The sequence below is a fragment of the Rousettus aegyptiacus genome, unplaced genomic scaffold (assembly GCF_014176215.1).
Source record: "Rousettus aegyptiacus isolate mRouAeg1 unplaced genomic scaffold, mRouAeg1.p scaffold_m13_p_6, whole genome shotgun sequence".
NCBI classification, from domain to species: Eukaryota; Metazoa; Chordata; class Mammalia; order Chiroptera; family Pteropodidae; genus Rousettus; species Rousettus aegyptiacus.
In genome coordinates, this window is record NW_023416309.1 from 113,808,382 (window position 1) to 113,827,848 (window position 19,467).

General features: G+C 64.6%; 1 protein-coding gene across 2 annotated transcripts; it reads left to right on the forward strand.

Moving 5' to 3' along the window:
- Nucleotides 1-285: 285 nt before the first annotated feature.
- GAA (glucosidase alpha, acid) lies at nt 286-16,598 on the forward strand. 2 transcript variants are annotated; one of them, XR_004951261.1, is made up of 21 exons: nt 286-389; nt 2,508-3,213; nt 3,704-3,849; nt 5,701-5,866; nt 5,946-6,042; nt 6,493-6,612; nt 6,699-6,817; nt 6,904-7,035; nt 7,862-7,972; nt 8,475-8,588; nt 8,686-8,770; nt 9,209-9,326; nt 9,698-9,831; nt 11,078-11,229; nt 11,333-11,481; nt 12,353-12,494; nt 12,863-13,012; nt 13,398-13,562; nt 13,871-14,023; nt 14,182-15,871; nt 16,095-16,598. XR_004951261.1 is itself a non-coding variant. In XM_016143285.2 (20 exons), exons 2-20 carry the CDS (start codon nt 2,692-2,694, stop codon nt 14,239-14,241), a joined length of 2,835 nt encoding a protein of 944 aa, XP_015998771.2. In that variant the 5' UTR covers nt 286-389; nt 2,508-2,691; the 3' UTR covers nt 14,242-16,598. The 2 variants fall into 2 exon arrangements, 1 of the variants encoding a protein (XP_015998771.2); XM_016143285.2 differs by having other exon boundaries at nt 14,182-16,598.
- Nucleotides 16,599-19,467: the final 2,869 nt, after the last annotated feature.

Genomic DNA, 19,467 nt, shown 5'->3' on the forward strand with positions numbered 1-19,467 from the left:
GGCGAGAGGGGTGTACCCCTGGGCGGCCTGGCCAGCTCCCCGAAACCCGACAGCCGCGGGGGCGCGATCGCCGGTGGGTGGCGGCCCCTTCCCCACTTCAAAAGGCAAGCTCGCAGCTCGGCGTGCTTCTCCCCGAAGGGACGGTCCCCGGCAAGTCTCACGGCCCAGCCCGCCCCTCCGCCAGGGGGCGCACGGCGGGAGGAGCCCCCACCACCCACCCAGGGCGCCCGCTCGGGCTGCGGCAGGTCACGTGACGCGCACCCGCCGCCGCTGGCCAGGCGCGCGTGCGCGGAGGCGCGCGGGCCGGAGCGGAGCGCGCGTGCGCGGAGGCGCGCGGGCTGCGGAAAGCAGCGGACCGGGGACCGGAGGCTGTCCCAGCGCTGGACCTGGTGGGTCCGCCGCAGCCCCTCCGACGAAAGGCTTGGCGGGTCGGGGCAGTCGTGACGCCCGAAAGGGGGGTGGGGGATCAATAGATCGATTGAATGGTCGTCGGTGATTTCCTATTGGGGCCGCGCGCGGCGGGGCGCCGTCGTAACGACCCGGGGCCCAGATACACTGCCCCGTGCCCCGCGAAGGAGGCTGCGGGCGCCTGTGTCACAGGGAGGAAAGCGGGTCTACCCTTGCTTCCCCTTCCAGTGCTGGAAGTGGCCTTTGAACCCGCTGGTCTACACCGCCAGCCTGGCCCGCGGAGCAGCGGTTCGGTGCCGCTTACCTGCCTGAGAGCGGTGACAGGCGCTGCTGGTCAGCAGCGCCACTTGACCGCCTGACCTTCAGCTCTTCCCCGTGTTCAGTAACCCGCCGGGCCTTCCGGGTCTAAAGTGGAGACCGCAGGAGGGGCTGTGTGCTAGCCCCTCTGTGCCCGGCACCCCCGGAGCCTCCCGACTCGGGGTGCCGAGGGGTGGGCATTGGCCAGGAGCTCCCGCGTGAGGACTCTCATAAGCAGGTGTCACAAGTGCCCAGAAGGGTTAGGTGGAGCTGGGACACTGTGTGGTATAGAAAATAGTCCTTGTCCCCTGTTCTGGCACACAGCTCCCAAACCCCTGGAATCTTGGGAGTGAGAAGAACTTTTTTTTTATGCTAATGAGATGACTGAAAGCTGGGGGCCTCTAGAGAGCCTCAGGATGGGGGCTGCTCCTGAGAAAGATCAAAGCAGGACTGGAGGGTGGGAATCTTCACCCCTCGCTTCCAGGGGCTGCTGACTGATCGCTGTTGGCCAACGATCTAATAAGTAGTGCCTACATAATGAAATCCTAAACTAGCTGGGGTCTGGAGAGCTTGCAAGCTGAGGGGCGCATTTTGGTGCTGGGGGAGGGCGCAGAAGCACCACTCCCCTTTCCCACACTTTGCCACCTGGTGGTCCAGAGTTGTCCCTTATAACCAACCCATAGCACCAAGTAAAGTATTTTCCTCAGTTCTGTGAGTTGTTCTAGCCGATGGGTGACTCTGAGGCTGTGTGTGTGTGTGGGGGGGGGGGGCGGGGAGGAACCCTCACAGCTATAGCCAGTTGGTCGGAAAGGTGGCGACAGCCTGGGATTGATGACTGGCATCCGTGGGGGCAGTCTTGCGGGACCTTAACCCGTGGGGTCTGTGCTCACTACGGGAGTTCATGTCAGAATTGGATCCCCAGCTTAGCTGCTGCGCCCTGAAACCCACCGCTGTGCTGAGGCCAGGCCGCTCTGGGAGCTCTGGACCCCGCTGATGGCCAGGTCTGCCTCGAGGACCCCTCCAACCCCATGGCCTTGCCCAACCTCCCTTACCCCGCATGGCATTCTGGCGTGCTTAGACCCAGCCACCCTCCTCCCCATGGGGTCAGACTCAGGGCTGGTGTGGTCGCTCTCCAGCCCTCCCCACAGCCTCCCATTCTCTCTCAAACTGACGGAGAGGCCACCCCCGATGGAACCCTTGCACGCCAGGTCCCATTTTGGCCTCTGCTGCTCCTCGGAGGATCTGGACCAACGAGGTTCCTTATAAAGTGTTGAGAACTTACACATATGCAACATGCGGGTGACGGCAGCCTTCTTACCCCTGGGGCAACCCGACCGAGACTCCAGCGCAGCTGTGGTGACAGAGGCAGACCCAGGACCGCCGAGGGGGGACCAGCGTGTTCCCCCTAACTGCAGGGCCGGGACGGGCTCTGACTGGCCGGCTCCCGGGGGCCAGGCCTTTCTCCTGTGGCTCTGCCGGCCTCGGCCGCCCAGGACGTCTCCGCAGGCCACTTCTACACCTTGAGCAGCGGGAGAAGGACAGCGGGGAGATGGCACGTCCCTGTAAGGGCACTTCGTTTCCACCCCACTGGCCACAACTTAATGACGTCGGCCTCAGTCTTTACACAGACGCGGGCTCTGTCTACTGCCGTAACTCGCTCGCTCCATGTGTCTGTCACATCGGCCTTGGCGTCATTAGTCATTTCTAATGGCATTCTCAGCATTTTTCGAGGCTCCACTGTTCCGCAACCCCACCTGAGCCTCCTCTTTCCCTTTTCCTCTCTCCCGTGCCTTTGTCTGCAGGACTGAAGCCTCGTCCGTCCCGCCTGCCCGCCTCATCAGACCTCGCCTCCGCCCTGGGCACTGCTGGCCCCGACAAGTTTGGGTCCGGAAGCTGCTTTGAGAGCCGCTGAGGGCCCGGCCACACCTCCTGCCTTCCCCGCTGAGCCCGACCGTTCTCAGCAGGCCCTGCACCGAGACCACAGACATGCCGTGGCCGCTCTGCTCCCGCCCCCAGCTGGGGCTCTGCGCCCTCCTCTCCCTGGCTGCCGCTGCCCTCTTAGGGCACGTGTTGCTCCACGACTCTGCCGTGGTCCCCCAAGAGCTGTATAGCTTCTCCCGAGTACCCGAGGAGATGGACCAAGCTGGCCAGCAGGGGGGTGGCGGCCCAAGGCCCCAGCCCAGCCCTGGAGCGGCGCCCACACAGTGCGACGTGCCCCCCAACAGCCGCTTCGACTGCGCCCCAGACAAGGCCATCACCCAGGAGCAGTGTGAGGCGCGGGGCTGCTGCTACGCGCCGGCGAGGTGGACAGCCGGGGGCGCCCAGATGGGCCAGCCCTGGTGCTTCTTCCCACCCAGCTACCCGAGTTACAAGCTGGGGAACCTGACAGCCACAGACACGGGCTACACAGCCAGCCTGACCCGAGACACCCCGACCTTCTTCCCCAAGGACATCCTGACCTTACGGCTGGACGTGCTGATGGAGACTGAGAGCCGGCTCCACTTCACGGTGGGCGGGCTGGGCAGGCGGGCGCGTGCAGGGACCCGGCAGGGCGCGTGGACGGCGGCGGGCGCGTGCAGGGACCTGGCGGGGCGCGTGGACGGCGGCGGGCGCGTGCAGGGCCCCGGCGGGGCGCGTGGACGGCGGCGGGCGCGTGCAGGGACCTGGCGGGGCGCGTGGACGGCGGCGGGCGCGTGCAGGGCCCCGGCGGGGCGCGTGGACGGCGGCGGGAGCGTGCAGAGATGGAGCAGGGCGCGTGAACAGCGGCGGGCGCGTGCAGGGCCCTGGCAGGGAGCGTGGCAGCCCGCAGCAGGGGACCTCCTGACTCCCTAGATGAGACCCAGGCCCAGGGAGGTTGAGCGGCGCCCAGGCTCATGCGACGTGTGGCCGTGCTGGGACTGGAACCACCCCTGGAGGGCGAAGGGAAGAGCAGGGAGGTGAGCGGAGGCGGCCGCCGGCCCACGGGCGACCTCGTGACACCACCTCTCTCTTCTTCTAGATCAAAGACCCTGCCAGCCAGCGCTACGAGGTGCCCTGGGAGACCCCGCGCATGCGCCGCCGCGCGCCGTCCTCCCTCTACAGCGTGGAGTTCGCCCAGGAGCCCTTCGGGCTGGTCGTGCGCCGGAAGCTGGACGGCAGGGTGCTGTGAGTGCCTGGCCCCGCCCAGGTCCACCCCCCTCCCCACCCCCACCCCGCGGGACTCGGTGTTCCCTCCACCCCGAGTCCTCAGAGGCCCTCCCACATCTAACCTAGGGGGAGTCCCAGCCAGGGGAGATTTTCCCCCAAGGGACATTTGGCAATGGCCGGGGACATTTTGGTTGTATCACAGGGGCGAGGTACTGTTGGCATCTAATGGGCAGAGCCCAGGGATGCTGCTCAACCCCCCGTAACGCACAGGACAGCCCCACAGCACAGTGACCCAGCCCGACTGTCCGCGCTGCCAGCCCAGCGCCCGTGGGCCAGCCTGCTATGGCGCCCGCTCCAGGCGGCATTCCCGCCCGCTCTGTTTGTTTACTTACCAAACACTCTGTGTCGCTTACGACGGATCAGGCTCTGTAGTTAGCACCTCATCTCGTCCTTATAACAGCCCAGCAGCGAGTGCCGTTATTACCCCCACTTTACAGATGAGGAAACTGAGGCACAGGCGAGGTGCTTGCTGGCAGGTGACGGAGCCGGGTCCCCAGTGTCCCTGCTGTTGGCCACTCTGATTGGAGCCCCTCCGGGGCTCAGACCCTGCCATGGGTTTTTCTGTTTGGATCATTGTTGCTGTCACCCTGAGCCTCCAGCCCCCAGGGAGGTTCTGACCCACAGCAGGCGCCCGGCGCCCGGCGCCCCTTCATTGGGGAGAAAAGGCCTCGGTTGGTCCCACCGCTGCCTCCGAGGGGCACGTGCCCCTCCCCCCCCCCGCCCTACCCTCACTGGATGCACCGGAGCCTCCTGGAACCCGCTTTAGACATGACTGTTGTGTCCGTGACTCTGCGTGTCCCACGCGGTCCCCTCCTCAGGACAGGCCCACCGGCCCAGAAGTGCACCTCGCCCGGCGGTCAGGCCCTGTCTGCCCTGACGTGTGACGGGGCGAGCCCATGTCACAGGACATGCCCTGCCCACTTCGTCCACGTGGGCCCACACCGCACGTGCTCCGAACCACCAGGCCCTGCTTTGCCACCGGGCGAGGCGGCGTGAACTGGCCTCAGTCTTAAGAGGACGTCACTCTGGGAGAGCGGCCCTTTCTTTCCCGCTCTCCACTTCGGGGCGGGCATGACCCGCCGGGCACAGGGCAGCCCCAGGAGGGAGAGGCAGTGCGGGCGTCCACGCCAGCTGCGTCGGGAGCAGCAGCACCAGCAAAGGCCCAGGTGTGGCCATGCAGGCGCGGGGGGCGGGGCAGGCCCCCGAGACCTGAGAAGTCTGTTAAGGCCCGTTGCGGGATCCTGGCCTCGGACACACGTGCAGGCCGGCAGTGCAGGCTGGCAGTGCGGGCCACGGCGGGCGGCATACCTGGGTGCCCTTTCGGGATGTCAGCAGTGACGCGTCCCCCCTGGAGGGGGCCCTACCCATGGTTTTTTGCCTTGCCCTTGACCCCGTGCTACCTCAGGGGACCCAGGGCAGCTCTGGCTGGGCAGCTGCATGGGCTCTGAGGCCGAGCTGGGGCAGCACCGGGTCGGGTGGCCTGTCCTGGGACGAGCTCGGGGCCACGACTCCTGGGACTGGGCAGCCCTTGCCTCGCCTGCTGTGGCCAGGGCCCTGGGCAGGCCGCCCCCCGGAGCCTGTCCGCAGCAACGTGGGCGCAGCCAGGGAGCACCGCTGATGGCACTGTCCCCACCATGCCAGTGACCCCAGGGCTGTGGGGCCTGACGTGGCCGCTTCTGTCCCGAGGTCGGCATGTCTGCAGCTGGCCAGGCGTCCTCGGGGCACCGCGGCCCGGGGATCCCTCCGGGAGGGTCCGTCCCGGGCTCATCCGCCGCCTCGGGTGCGAGGCGCCTGGCCTCTCTCTGGCAGGCTGAACACCACGGTGGCGCCTCTGCTCTTCGCTGACCAGTTCCTGCAGCTGTCCACGGCCCTGCCATCCCAGCACATCACTGGCCTCGCCGAGCACCTGGGCCCCCTGATGCTCAGCACCAACTGGACCAAGATCACCCTCTGGAACCGGGACATGGCCCCCGTGGTAAAGCGGTGGCCGGGGCGGGGCTGGGGCCGGAGGGCCGCGTGGCCGAGGGAGCTAAGCGCGTGTCTGCCGCCTCCAGCCTGACGTGAACCTGTACGGGTCGCACCCCTTCTACCTGGCGCTGGAGGATGGCGGGCTGGCCCACGGGGTCTTCCTCCTGAACAGCAACGCCATGGGTAAGCCGGCGGGTCCACCCCAGCGGGCGCCCGAGCCCCCCACCCCCACCCAGCTTGCTTCTGTGCGCCCAGGCCTGGGCAGCCGCATCCTCCTCTCACAGACGGAGCTCGGGCTCTCCGCACTGGCCCCGACAGGCTGGGGGCACGGGAGAGGGCCGCGGGCAGGTGCCAGGCCTCGCATGCTCTTCCAAGAAATAGGTCCATTGTGCTGTGGCCTCTCCAGCTCTGCCCTTCTGGCGGTGGGCAGGGGCCGGAAAGGGGTGTCCTCGGGTCCAACCAGCTTCCTTAATAAGTCCTCAGGGTCCCCCGTCCCCCAAGCAGGCTGCTCCCAGGTTCCTCATAGGAGGACCCCTTCTCCAGAGGTGGTTTGGCCTGTCCACCTGTGAGGTGCCAAGGGCCCCAGGGGGCAGATGGGTATTTGTTCCTGAGCTCCAAGGCTGCTCCCCCCAGATGTGGTCCTGCAGCCGAGCCCAGCCCTCAGCTGGAGGTCAACAGGCGGGATCCTGGATGTGTACGTCTTCCTGGGCCCGGAGCCCAAGAGTGTGGTGCAGCAGTACCTGGATGTCGTGGGTAGGCCAGCTCCCCGCCTGTCCCGCCTGCCCGCCGCACCTGCCCGCCCTGCCCTCCGCCTACTCACGAGTCCTGCTGGCTCGCAGGCTACCCGTTCATGCCGCCCTACTGGGGCCTGGGCTTCCACCTGTGCCGCTGGGGCTACTCGTCCACCGCCATCACCCGCCAGGTGGTGGAGAACATGACCAGAGCCCACTTCCCCCTGGTGAGTGCCGGGGCGGGCCTGGGCCCCGGTGGGGGCGGGCGGACAGTTCCCAGGAGCCCACAGCTGGTCCTGTGCTGTGGCTGCAGGACGTCCAGTGGAATGACCTGGACTACATGGACGCCAAGAGGGACTTCACTTTTAACAAGGATGGCTTTGGGGACTTCCCGGCCATGGTGCAGGAGCTCCACCAGAGCGGCCGGCGGTACGTGATGATCGTGGTGAGTGCCTCTGCCCCCCAGGGACACGCGGAGCTGACCCTTTGCAAAGAAGAGGGGCCCAGGGCCCAGCGGCTCCACCCCCAGGTGGCGTCCTCCATGCCTGCCGTGGTCCCCGAGTATGGTCCCTGAGTGTCTCTGATCTGGATGGCATATCAGACCTACAGGCTTGGTCCCCGACGTGCGGTGATGTCCAGGGAACATCTGTCTGCTGCTCCAGACCCTTTCGGTTCTGGGCGACTTAACTGGCTCATAGCAAAGGCGGGGGCAGGGGTGCAGCCCACGGCCCCCAGTCATGGCGGGGTCGGGCACAGCAGTGCGGGGGCTCCGTGTGTCTCCGTGTGACACCCGCACCTGCCTCCCCCAGGGCACGTGTTGTGCGAAGGTGGGCGGGACTCGCCCACCACAGAGACACAGCCTCCCTGGGCGGGGCCCTGCAGCCGGAGGGCGAGGGTCGGCACCACGCTGCCCTCTCCGTGGACACCCGTCTGCCGGGGGGTTTGCGGCGGCGCGGGGGCTGCTCATTTCTGTCATCGCGGCCCCTCTGCGGGCAGCTGGCATCAGTGGCCACTCAGAGCAGGGCAGACGCAAGGAGATGCTCACTGCAGAATGGGCGGAACCCTAGAACTCCGAAGCAAAGGCAGGACCTGCATCCGGGTGTGCCCGCCTCTGGCCGGCGGGTGCCACCGGCTTCGTCTCTAAGGCACATGTGCACGTGGACGCCCTGCCCCCGTCCCTCGTGGCGCCGTCGGGCGCATTCCTCCCTTTTCCCAGCGGTCAGTGCCGAGGCTCAGGCGTTTCCTTCTCCGACCGGTCTCTGTCACCCCAGGACCCCGCCATCAGCAGTGCCGGGCCCCCCGGGAGCTACCGCCCCTACGACGAGGGTCTGCGGAGGCGGGTTTTCATCACCAACGAGACTGGGCAGCCACTGATTGGGAAGGTAGAGTGGGGATGTCGGGGGGCAGGGGCTGAGAAAGCGGGGGTCCCAGCCAGTGGGGACAGGAAGCTGTTCAGGACAGAGTGGGGTGGCATCACGGCTGGGAGTGACGGTCCTTGAGTCCTCTGTCAGGGACCCCTGGCGTCATGGGGGGCCTGGCCCAGCCCAGGCATGACCTCCACAGACCCTGGGTGAGGCCCCTGGGACTTCCTGACTGTTCCCAGGCCTTCCCAAGGGGCGCCCAGCAGAGTCCCCACCACCTCGTTTCAGGCTGTGCCCAGAACCAAGAGGCGGGGCCTGGCCAAGGGGTGGCTGGGGAGGCTCCCAGGAGGGCATTGCTGGGCCTCAGGCCTTGTCTTAAGGTGGGGTCTCAGGTGGGATTTCACCACGGTCCCCCTCACTGATGGCACTCACCTGTGCAGCCCCCAAGCCCAGGTAGGTGCGTTCGGTGCAGGGCCTCCTTGAAGGCTCTGGGGGCCGGTCTCCCCTCTGCATTCCCTTCCAGGTGTGGCCAGGACCCACTGCCTTCCCCGACTTCACCAACCCCGAGACCCTTGACTGGTGGCAGGACATGGTGGCCGAGTTCCATGCCCAAGTGCCCTTCGATGGCATGTGGATTGTGAGTGTGGCCCTGGCCCCTGGGTGTCCCTCGGCCTTGGGGACTGGGCCCTCCTCTGCACTGGGAAGGGGGCCCACCTTGGGGGCCTGTCTTGTAGGACATGAACGAGCCGTCCAACTTCGTGAAGGGCTCCGTGGACGGCTGTCCCGCCAACGACCTGGAGAACCCGCCCTACGTGCCGGGTGAGCTGCCCCGCCTGAGGCCCCAGCACCAGTCACAAGACTTGATGGCTCCATCGGCTTCTCTGGTTAGGGAGACTCAAAGCTGTCATTTCTGAGGAGCCACTGGGCACAGCCAGCAGGGGAAGGGGGAGCGGGGGACCCAGGCTCAGGTCAGGGAGACACTGCCCACAAAAGCGGCCCCCCCACCATGCGGCCGGGTTGGGGGGGACCCTCGGAGGGACGGCCTTTTGGGCTTAGGCGGGTGGACAGCGGTCGAGGGCGGGCGCCTGGGGCGTGAGTCTGGGGTCTGCAAAGGGCAGCCTCTGGCGTCTGCCTTGTCCCTGTCCTTGGAAACGTGGAGACTGCAGTGGGGTGACCCGCAAGGTCCGAGGGCGCCCAGGATGAGGGCGGCGCCTGGCCGCCGGTGGAGGCGCCGCGCGAACAGCCCCGTCTCCCCAGGCGTGGCTGGCGGGGCCCTCCGCGCGGCTACCATCTGTGCCTCCAGCCGCCAGTTCCTCTCCTCACACTACAACCTGCACAACCTGTACGGCCTGACGGAAGCCGTGGCCTCCCACAGGTGAGGGCGGTGGGCCCCTGTGTCCGAAGGAGGGGGCGGAGCCCAGGCCACCGCCGGGGGCCAGCTGGTGGCCCTGGCACTCTGCCTTCACGCCGTGCCCAGCACCTCAGAGGAAGGGCTGGGGGTGACTGGTCGGGGAGCTTGGGCGGCACAGGCCGGGGGCCCCCACGAGTGTGGGACACCTTCCTCCCTGAGACAGGGTGTGTCTTCGAGGGTGGCCCGATGGCTAGGGCAGAGCTGACCGCCCAGCAGCCCTTGGCGGTGGCCGCGCCTCCTCCCCCTCCCCGCGCTCTCCCCTGCTGCACCGCCAGGCCCTGAGCCAGGGGTGACTCCGCTCCACACGGCCCTCTCTGTCCCTCTGCTCCGCCCAGGGCCCTGGTGAAGGCTCGGGGGACACGCCCCTTCGTGATCTCCCGCTCCACCTTCGCCGGCCACGGCCGCTATGCCGGCCACTGGACAGGGGACGTGCAGAGCAGCTGGGAGCAGCTGTCCTCCTCCGTGCCAGGTGGGACTCTGCCCGGAGCAGGCGGTGCCGTTGCCATGCGGCGGGGCCACGGCACCGTGCAGCTCGGCTCCCCCGTGACACCCCTCCTCTGGGTGTCCCCATCCCTGCCTGGTCCCAGCTCGGCTCCCCCGTGACACCCCTCCTCTGGGTGTCCCCATCCCTGCCTGGTCCGCGCTGCCGCCTGCACAGCCGCCAGCTCCTCTCCTGTCGCGTGTCCCTTCTGGCCGCCCCGTCCCGAGCTGCAGGGAAGCGCGTCTGAGCTCGGCCCACGGGTGCCGCACCCACGTCCCGCAACGAGGACTTTGCGACTCGTTCCCAGAGCTCTGATGCTGCTGACCCGTGCTGGGTGCGCAGGTGGCTCAGGACCCCCCGGGAAGGGGCTGGGGCGAGGGAGTGCCGGGTCCCCAGAGCATCCACCACACCTGGGCCTGGAAGCGCCACGAGTCGCAGCCGTGCTGCTGTGTGGGGTGCGCTGCAGACCCCCGGCCACCACCGGGCAGTCCTGCTGAGAAGGCCCGCCCTCCTTCCAGAAGCCGCTCTGCCCACAGGCGCCAGGGCTCTGCTGCGCCCCAAGGCGGTCTCTGCCGCCTCCCGCAGGGCGGGTGCTGCCGGTCTGTCGGCCCCCCAGCTCTAGTTCTGGTGTGACTGATGGTTACCAGGCGGAGGGAGGTCGTGCAGCTCCCAGGGCCTGCTGCAACCAGATGCGAGTCCCTAGGGCCCCGGGCGGAGGCGACCTGGAGCCTGACTCTCCAGCAGCTCGGCGGCTCACGGACCCTCCACTCTAAGGAAGCTCCACGCACCGGGGTGGGGGCTCGGAACAACAGAAACGCCTCCTGCGGTCCGGAGGCAGGAAGTCCGAGTCCCCTGCCGGCGGCCCCCCGCTGTCTGACACCGTGGTGCGGGGTCCTTCCTGCCTCTTCAGCTTCCGGTGGCTTCCGGCCTCCTTGGCTTCGGGCTGCATCACTCTGACCTCTGTCCCTGGGCGTCTCTGTCACTTAGAAGGTCACTAGTCAGACTGGATCAGGTCCTGTGACCTCATCTTAACTTGACGGCATCTGCATGGATGCGCAGAGGGCTCGTGTGTTACCTTTTGGGGGACACGTTGGACCCTAACGGGCTAGGGTGCTGCGCCCACCCCAGTGTTAGGCAGCAGTCTGGCCACCAGTGGGCGCTGCAGAGGCCAGCTCAGCAGACGTGTGTGTCCTTGGCCCTGAGCTGACCCGGCCCCATCTGGCTCCGCCTGCAGAGATCCTGCTCTTCAACCTGCTGGGGGTGCCCCTGGTCGGGGCCGACGTCTGCGGCTTCCTGGGCGACACCTCGGAGGAGCTGTGCGTGCGCTGGACGCAGCTGGGGGCCTTCTACCCTTTCATGCGGAACCACAACGACCTGCACAGCCAGGTGGGCGGGGCGGCCGGCGGGCCGGGGAGTGCGGGGGCGACCAGGGAGGGGCCCAGGGGCCGGAGCCCAGGGGGACCCCGCGACGCGTCTGCCTCCCGCGCAGCCGCAGGAGCCGTACCGCTTCAGCGAGGCGGCGCAGCGGGCCATGCGGAAGGCCTTGGGCCTGCGCTACGCGCTGCTGCCCCATCTCTACACGCTGTTCCACGCGGCCCACGCCCGGGGCGAGACCGTGGCCCGGCCCCTCTTCCTCGAGTGAGTGCCCGCGTCGGGGTGGGGCGGCGGACGGTCGGTGGCCCAGGGCGCCCCAGGGGAGGGCTGTTCCCTGGGGCCCCGAAAGGGATCAGGGGGACGAGGCCAAAACCTGGGCCCTCTCCGCTGGGGTACCCTCTGCACCCCCAGTTCCTACCCCTTAGATTCCAGCTCAGGGGCTCGGGGCGTTCGAAGTCAGGTAAAATCTGGGCTGAAGAATGCTCAGTATGGCCCAGGTGTACCAGGTGGTAAAGCAGGTTATAAAACTTTCGATTCAGTCCACCTGGGGCTGGTTAACGGAAAAGGACCTCAAAAGAAATGTGACAGACACCCTGAAACAGGACCTAGTGGCACGTAAGGTCCACCACACCCCCGCAGACAAGAGGGTCCTCACGTCGAAACGTGGTTCGTTACCTATGTGAAAAATCGGTTTATCTTCCTCTCGCAGCACGCGAACCTACGTTCCAGGTGGGTCAGGTTAGTTAAACGCCCCAGGTGCAGCTGTGGACCACGCCGGAGAACAGGGGAAGGCGTGTTGCTCGGGGGCGGGGGTTCCTCGGCCCCAAGACCAGGGAGCAAAGGGAAGGAGGTTTAACTTAGGAAAAACAGTAACACTTCTCTGAACATAGAAACACTACAACCGCTCTGAACGCAGACTGAAGGTGAAGTTAGGGCGTTAACGATAAAGAGGCGAATGATCACGCTCCCTGGCGCGTCAAAGCGGCTGCAGCTGGCAAGGCCCGCACTGGGAGCCAGCGGACGAGCAGCGGGGGCACGGTGCGGGCGCGTGGCCCTGCACCCCGTCCCTGCGGGCCCCCTGGGCGCCCTGACCTCAGGTCACCGGGCCCACGTGCCTCCCCCCCCACGTGTGAAGGTTCCCCGAGGACCCCCGCACCTGGACCGTGGACCGCCAGCTCCTGTGGGGAGAGGCTCTGCTCGTCACCCCTGTGCTCGAGGCCGGGAAGGTGGAGGTGACCGGCTACTTCCCCCCCGGCACGTGGTACGACCTGCAGACGGTGAGTCCTGACACCTGGCAGGACTGGGGGACGGGGGGCCCTCCTGCCTGTCCTGTCGGGGTGGACAAGGTGGTGGGGAGGACGCACGCGCCGTCGGCCCACGCAGCCCTCGCGGAAACTGTGTCCAGATGAGGAATCCGAGTCCCGAGCGGGTGACTCGCCAGGGTCCCGGCCCCACTGCCACAGGCTGAGCCGGGACTCCAGTCCTGGCCCCCGCGTCCTCAGACCTGGGCTGGGGCCTCCCCATTCCCACGAGGTGGCTGGGCTGCATTGTGCCTGGGGTCATGCCCGGCTGACCTTCGCCCGGCTTCCTGGGCCTCCACGTGGGGCCCCCGGCTCCCGGTGCCATGACGTGCCGTCCCCTCCAGGTGGCAGCGGAGGCCCCTGGCAGCGTCCCGCCTCCACCTCCGGCACCCCTCATGTCTGCCGTCCACAGCAAGGGGCAGTGGGTGACGCTGCCAGCCCCACTGGACACCATCAACCTCCACCTGCGGGCCGGGCACATCATCCCCCTGCAGGTACCCGGCCCGGACGCCCGAGCCCCTTCGCCTAGCTCTGGGTGGCACTGCTGGGGCCTCTGTTCGGTTGGGGGTCCCAGGGCCCCAGGCAGAGATGATGGTGTCTGGGGGTGGGGGACGAATGGTCCAGAGAGCGACCTCAGGACGCACCGGCACGGACTCGAGGGCGGGCCGTGCGGGGGGCAGCCCGCGACGCTGCTGCTTCACAGGGAGCGGCCTGCGACCGTCTGTGGTCTCCGTCCTCCAGGGCGGCGCCTCGGGAAAGGCGGGCCCCCCGGGGGCCCCGGCTGTGGGCTCCCCTGCCAACCTTCGTTCCTGGCGGGGGGCGGCCCTGCCTGCTGTCCTTCCCGGCCAGCAGCAGTGACCCGTGCCGCCCACTTCGCAGGGCCCTGGCCTCTCCACCACGGAGTCCCGCAAGCAGCCCATGGCCCTGGCCGTGGCCCTGACCGGGAGCGGGGAGGCCCGAGGGGGGCTCTTCTGGGACGATGGGGAGAGCCTGGGGACGCTGGAGCGCGGGGCCTACACGCAGCTCGGTTTCCTGGCCCGGAACGTGAGTCCTGGGGCGGGGGCCGGGGGCCGGGGGCCGTCCCAGAGGCGACTGCCCTGATCTGGTGAGGGCAGCCAGGCCTCGGGTCTCGGGTCGACCACTTGTGCCTGGAGGGTCAGCTCAAGTGAAGGCCATCTCTGCCCCATGGGGTAGAAGGGCCTGAGGGCCAAGGGCACTGGCCAGAGTCCTGTGCACCCTGCCAGTATCCCATGGCTCGGGCGGTGGCGTGGTGCTGGCCTGCCCTTTGCCCTCAGCTGTCCAGAGGCAGCATCCAGGTGGCTGACAGCCCCGGGTCTCTCTGCTCCGGCCAGAACACCATCGTCAACGAGCTGGTGCACGTGACTGGTGAGGGGGCCGGCCTGCAGCTGAGGAAGGTGACTGTCCTGGGGGTGGCCACGGCCCCCCAGCAGGTTGTGTCCAATGGCGTTTCTGTCTCCAACTTCACCTACAGCCCTGACAGCCAGGCAAGAGATGCCACAGACGGGTCTTGAGGGCTGGTACCCCAGGATGGCCAAGGGGGTGGGCGGAGCCCGGGGTCCTGGTGACCCCGGTCTGCTGAGCGCTCGGGGTCTCACCTGTGCTGGCTGTGGTTTAGAGGCCGATTCTCTCTCCTTGTTTCCAGACCCTGGCCATTCCTGTCTCACTGGTGCTGGGAGAGCAGTTCCTCATCAGCTGGTCTTAACGTGGGGTGCGGGCTGTGGCCCTCATGGAGCGCCAGTTCCTAGCGGCCCCCGCGCCTGTGCACCCGGCCTGTGCACCTGGCCGGCGCGTGGGCCTCGGAGTCAGGCTGCCTTCCCGTGAGCGCCCAGGCTCGCCCCGGAGTCTCTGGCGCCGGGGCGCTGGGCCACAGCAGTTGCTCTGCCCAGATCCGGGTCGGGTCGGGCTCCTGAGAGTTTGGAATGGCACTCGGGAGGCCTGGTCTCTGTGGCTCGTCACTGGAATGGGTGTCAGTGTCAGCTGCCACCAGCTGCCTGCCCGTGCGATGGGGATGTAGTCCCTGCCCCAGGTGGCTCTGCTGCTGCTCTGACCAATGGCAGGCCGTGCTGGGTGCTTTCTGGGCAGCCGCCCCGCCAGCAGATGGCACTGTCCGCCAGTCCGAGAGCGGGCCCGGGGCTCTTAGGGCTGGGGCAGGCCTTTAATCCTAAGTGCAATTATTTTTAATAAAAGGGGCGTTTACAGTCAAGCTTCTGCTCATCGTTGTGGCTTTCGGGGTGCGGAGGGTGTGCCCCAGGGCCGGCACAGCGGCCACTCCATCTCAGTGGCCCCTGCGCATGCCAGGCAGGGCGTGTGTGGCCTGCGCCCTCACATCCCCACGTTGCCTCACGGCCCAGTATCCCCACCCCTGGGGGGCCCGGGGAACGTCCAGCCGGGCCAGTGTCCCCCGCACCCCAGTCCCCGGGCAACCGCTGCTGCTCGGGGTCCATCTCGATTGGTTCTCTGGAACCTCATCTACATGGAACCGCACGGCGTGGATTCTTTTTGTCTCGAATGTCACCCAGCATAATTACTGAGACTCATCACGTTGTGTGTGTCAACACCTCATCCCTTTTCATTGCTAAATAGTTGTCCATCGTAGGGATAGGCCACAATTTGTCAACTTTAAATGGACGTCACGGTTGTTTTGGACTTTCAGCTACTGTGAATAAAGCTGTGGAGCGCAGTCCTGGCCACGTCTCTGGATGGACGTGATTTCATTTCTCTTGCGCAAACCGCGAGGGTGACGTGGCCAGGCGAGGTGGAGGGGGTGGTGGCGAGTGCTCTAAGAAGCTGCCAGACTGCGCCAAGCAGTCGCACCATTCCGCACGCGGGCCGGCCGCGTGAGCGCCGCGGGGTGCAGTGTGTCTGCTGCAGCGTCCGCCGCTCCGGCGAGGGCGGGTCTCGCTGTGGTCCTGCTGTGCACATGCCCCGCGACTAACGGTGTGGAGCATCTTTGCAGAGACTTGTCTGTCACCCATAAACTGTTGGTGAGGTGTCTGTCAAACCCTTTCCCCATTTTTCACTTGGACTGCTCATTACTGAGTTATAAAATACACTGGGTTTCTACGGACGCCATGAACCGCGCGGCTCGGTGGCTTTTCATTGACCCTTTCCCATTTAGAAAAAAGAGAGCTCTCTGCCAGGTTCATTTAACATCTTGCCCGGGACTGCTACGCTTCCTAGGATTTGATATTTTCAGCGATCGAGAATTACAGAATTTTGTAAATGGAGATACCACTACAAAAAGCAGGATGCTACAAACGTTGGTTGTTTCCGATTGCTATACCAGAGCGATGAGAATAAGAAAAGCGAGATATTCCGTGGCAAGCTTGGGGGTGAGGTTCGGACGGCGGCCTGTGAGCATCATTGGGGTAATCGCTGCAGCCGCAGCCGCGGCCGGCCAGCATTGTCGGGGCAGGCGGGAGATGTGTCAGCAAATTTATTTGGTCACGGTTTTGTGGTCAGAAGGTCGACGTGGGTCTCACTGGGCTAAAGCCGGGCATCGGCATAGCCGCTCCCCTCCTGGGCGCCTCGGGAGAATGTTTCTCGCTCACGCAGGTAGTTGGTGGAAGTCAGTTCCCTGGTGGCTCCAGCCAGACATCCCTCGGCTTCTAGCAGCTGCTCCGGATCGTCACCTCCAAACCTCGCAGCGGGGGCTGTGCCCGCCTCACACCGGAGCACCTCTCCTGCCCTTTCTCCACCATACCGCTGACCATGGAGCACATGGAAGTCCCGAAGACCACACGGCTGCAGCCAGGAAGATTCTTGACCTCCTGCGGGCTCGTGATTAGATGGGCCCACCTGGATAACCAGCATCTTCTCATCTCAGACCTTTAATTCCACCTGCAAAGTCCCTCCTGCCACTCAGTGCGACCTCACGGGTCCCAGGGATTGGCGCGCGGGCACCTTCGGGGCCGTCACCCCACCTGCCGCCTGGAAGTTCTCGGCGCGTTTCAGAGCAGTCCCTCTGTCGGGCGGGTTGCGAGTGTTTCCTCCTCGGCTGTGGTCTGCCTCTCTCCTTTCATAACAATGTCTTTTGAAGAGTAAAAATTTTAAATTTTATTTTTCATGAGTCCAATTTATAATGACTTTTTTACACTCTTAAAGGAATCTCTGTCAAATTCCAAGCGACTGACGTTTCTCCTGTTTTAGAAGTTTTGTCACTTCAGGTCTTACGTTTCACGTTGGTTTCCGTATCTGAAGCCACGGGCAAGGCCGTTTCCTTTGTTGCACAGGAACGTCTGCTAGAATTATGCTTTCCCCACAAAACGGCCTCAGTTTACCTTTGCTGAGGGTGCGTTCCCCATGAACCGGCGGTCTGTTTCCGGACTCCCCACGTCCCACGGTGCTCTCCGTCCTCCTGCTGGGGGCGTCTCTGGTGCCATGACAACCCCAACATCAGGCAGCAGAGTCCTCCTGCTGTGCCCACGGGCCCCAAGTTGTCTGGGGAACGCTAGATCCTTTGTATTTCCATGTAAATTTTAGAAACAGCCTGTCAATTTTAACCAGAAAAGTGTCTCCTGGTGTTTGACTAGGACCGTGTGGATCCGTTAAGTGAACGTGGGGAGACACATCTTCGCGAGGCTGACTGTTCCGGTCTGCGAAGACTCGTTTTTGTTCACATCTTTTATTTCCCTCAGCCATGTTTTGTGGTTTTCAATGCACAAAGCTTACAATTTCGTCAAATGTAGCTCCACGTATTTCACACATTTGATGCTACTGTAAATGTGTTTTTTAAAAACACCCTTTTCCAGTGCCCACTGCGCCCACGTGGGAGGGCAGGCGACAGGTGACTCTGAGTGCTGCCTTTGCTGCGGACCCCTCGGGACTTCCACGCAGAGTCCGTCCCCTGGGAGTGGGAGGTCGTCCCTTCCCCTCAGGATGCCTTTGCTCCTTGCCTTGTGGCACAGGCCGGAACGCAGCGATGTGGCTGGAAGTGACGAGACAGGGCCGCGTCCCGGAGGGTGACCGAAAGCTCCCGTTCCAGCTGCGGACCTGCCCGCTCCCCTGGCGGTTCTCGGTTCTCGGGTGGGGCTCCCGGACCTCCGCTTTGCGAAGCTGCCAGGTGCCGACGTTCAGGGCTGTCACGGCCTCACGAGGCCTCCCTCGCCCCACCGCCCCCTGCTGTGACCCCCGGTGCGGCCTCAGGCAGCCACTGCAGGCTCGTGTCGCTTGGCGTAACTGTGGCCCGTCTCTCCGTTTTCCACTTTTGCTTGTGCCTTTGTTTCTTGTAAACACAGTTGGGTCTTGTTTCGGAGTCCCGTCTGACTGTTTTAATTTTGATCGGCGATTTCCTCTCCCCCCTTGCCCGTGCCCTTTTGTCGTTAGAGGACGCTGGTTTCCCCACCTGACCTGTAATTGGCGTAGTCCGCGTACCACACGGTTCGCTTTGAAGTGCAATTCAGTAGTTTTTAGTGCAGCCGCAGCACTGGGCAACGAGCACAATGTCCTGTAGTCTGGAACATTTTCACCTCCTGAAAACACTCTGCCCCCATTAGCGGTCACTCCCCATTCCCGGCCCTTTGGCCCCTCGAAACCACTAACCCACTTTCTGCCCCTATTGATTTACCATTTGGGACGTTTCATGCAAACGTGATGCCACGAGTGATGTTTTCACAGGACCAACGTCAAGTTCGCTTCGTCTGGCTCCACTTCCCGTCACTCCCTCCGCTTGTTGCGGGTCCCGCCTGCTCTTCTCCCAGTTTCTGAAGGTAACAGTCGATTTACGTTCGCGGGGATTACCGGGGCGCTTGTTCCGAGTCCATTTTCTATTTCTCGTCCTCACCAGTTCTTTGTCCCCTTTCTAAGCACCGTCGAGGACTCAACTTCATCTCCTGTGTTGGCTCCGTCGTTTCACTTTTTGTTTCTTTAGGATTTTTTTATACCTAAAAATTAAGGTTTATGTTATCTTGAGTTACCACGCTCTACCTTCGAGTAACACTTAACGCTTCACATGCAGCACGAGCACCCGGGCTGCATAAATCCACTGCCTTTCCTCACGCTGCATGGTTTGTCACACTTCGGTGTCGTTACTCTTGGTTTAAGTGGCCTTTACAGCCTGAGGCCTCGTGCGCGCACGGACCACAGGTTCCACGGGGGCAGCTGCAGCTCGAGCCTTCGCCCGCGTGACCCGTGAGAAGGTAGGCCAGGTGACATGGGCGCCATGGCGGAGCTGTTCTCCCACAATACAGGTGATTTTCACACTCTTCTTTCTGTTACAAATTTTCCTATAGCGAAGACATAGTTTTACAGTCAAGGAAAAATGTCTTTAAATTGGGAATAGTTGAAAGCGGATCCGCTTCTAATCCCAATCCTGTGACAGGTGTGACAGCGAGAGGACAGACAGTGCCCCAGAACCAGGCTGCTTTCCAGCGTGTGTGGCTGTCACATCAGCCACCGGCAGAAACGTCTCTCACTCCTCGATGTGTGACAAGCGCACATGCCACTTCTGAATCGCCAGCAAGGCTGAACGTCTGCGTGACTATCTGTACTTTTTTTACCTGTGATCTTTGCTTCCTGCCATCTCTTCGCCGAGTCACCGACAACGTCCCCTATGCAACCCTTCTTCCTCCTCTAAGACAAAGCATGCTCACGGACCCAGATTAAGTCCTGCTGGCAACGACTCCTTCTTTCCAGTGATTCACCCGGTGCTCCTGGCCTGGCCCCTGGGCCCACACACAAGGCCACCCCAGAGCTAAGTGTTCATGGCCTGCTCCTCCCAGTCCTACTCCGCTCCTTCCCATCCGCCCGGCGTGCGATCGGGCCAGGCAGGCTCTGCCCTCGTGCCCGCTGCCTTCCTGGCTGCAGACGGAGCTGACCGCTGTGGCTGGGGCTGTGGCGTCACCCCCTGTGCCACGGCTGAGGCACTGCCCTAAGCACGCTACATCTGAGTCCCACATCATAGCTCTTTGTTGGGAATTCAGAGGAAATT

Bases quoted from the DNA above. Each gene is read 5' to 3' on its own strand.
- GAA (XM_016143285.2), top strand. From the start codon at position 2,692: ATGCCGTGGCCGCTCTGCTCCCGCCCCCAGCTGGGGCTCTGCGCCCTC. The intron at 8,589-8,685 runs GTGAGTGTGGCC...CCTGTCTTGTAG, and splicing joins CCTTCGATGGCATGTGGATT to GACATGAACGAGCCGTCCAA. The intron at 13,563-13,870 runs GTGAGTCCTGGG...TGCTCCGGCCAG, and splicing joins TCGGTTTCCTGGCCCGGAAC to AACACCATCGTCAACGAGCT.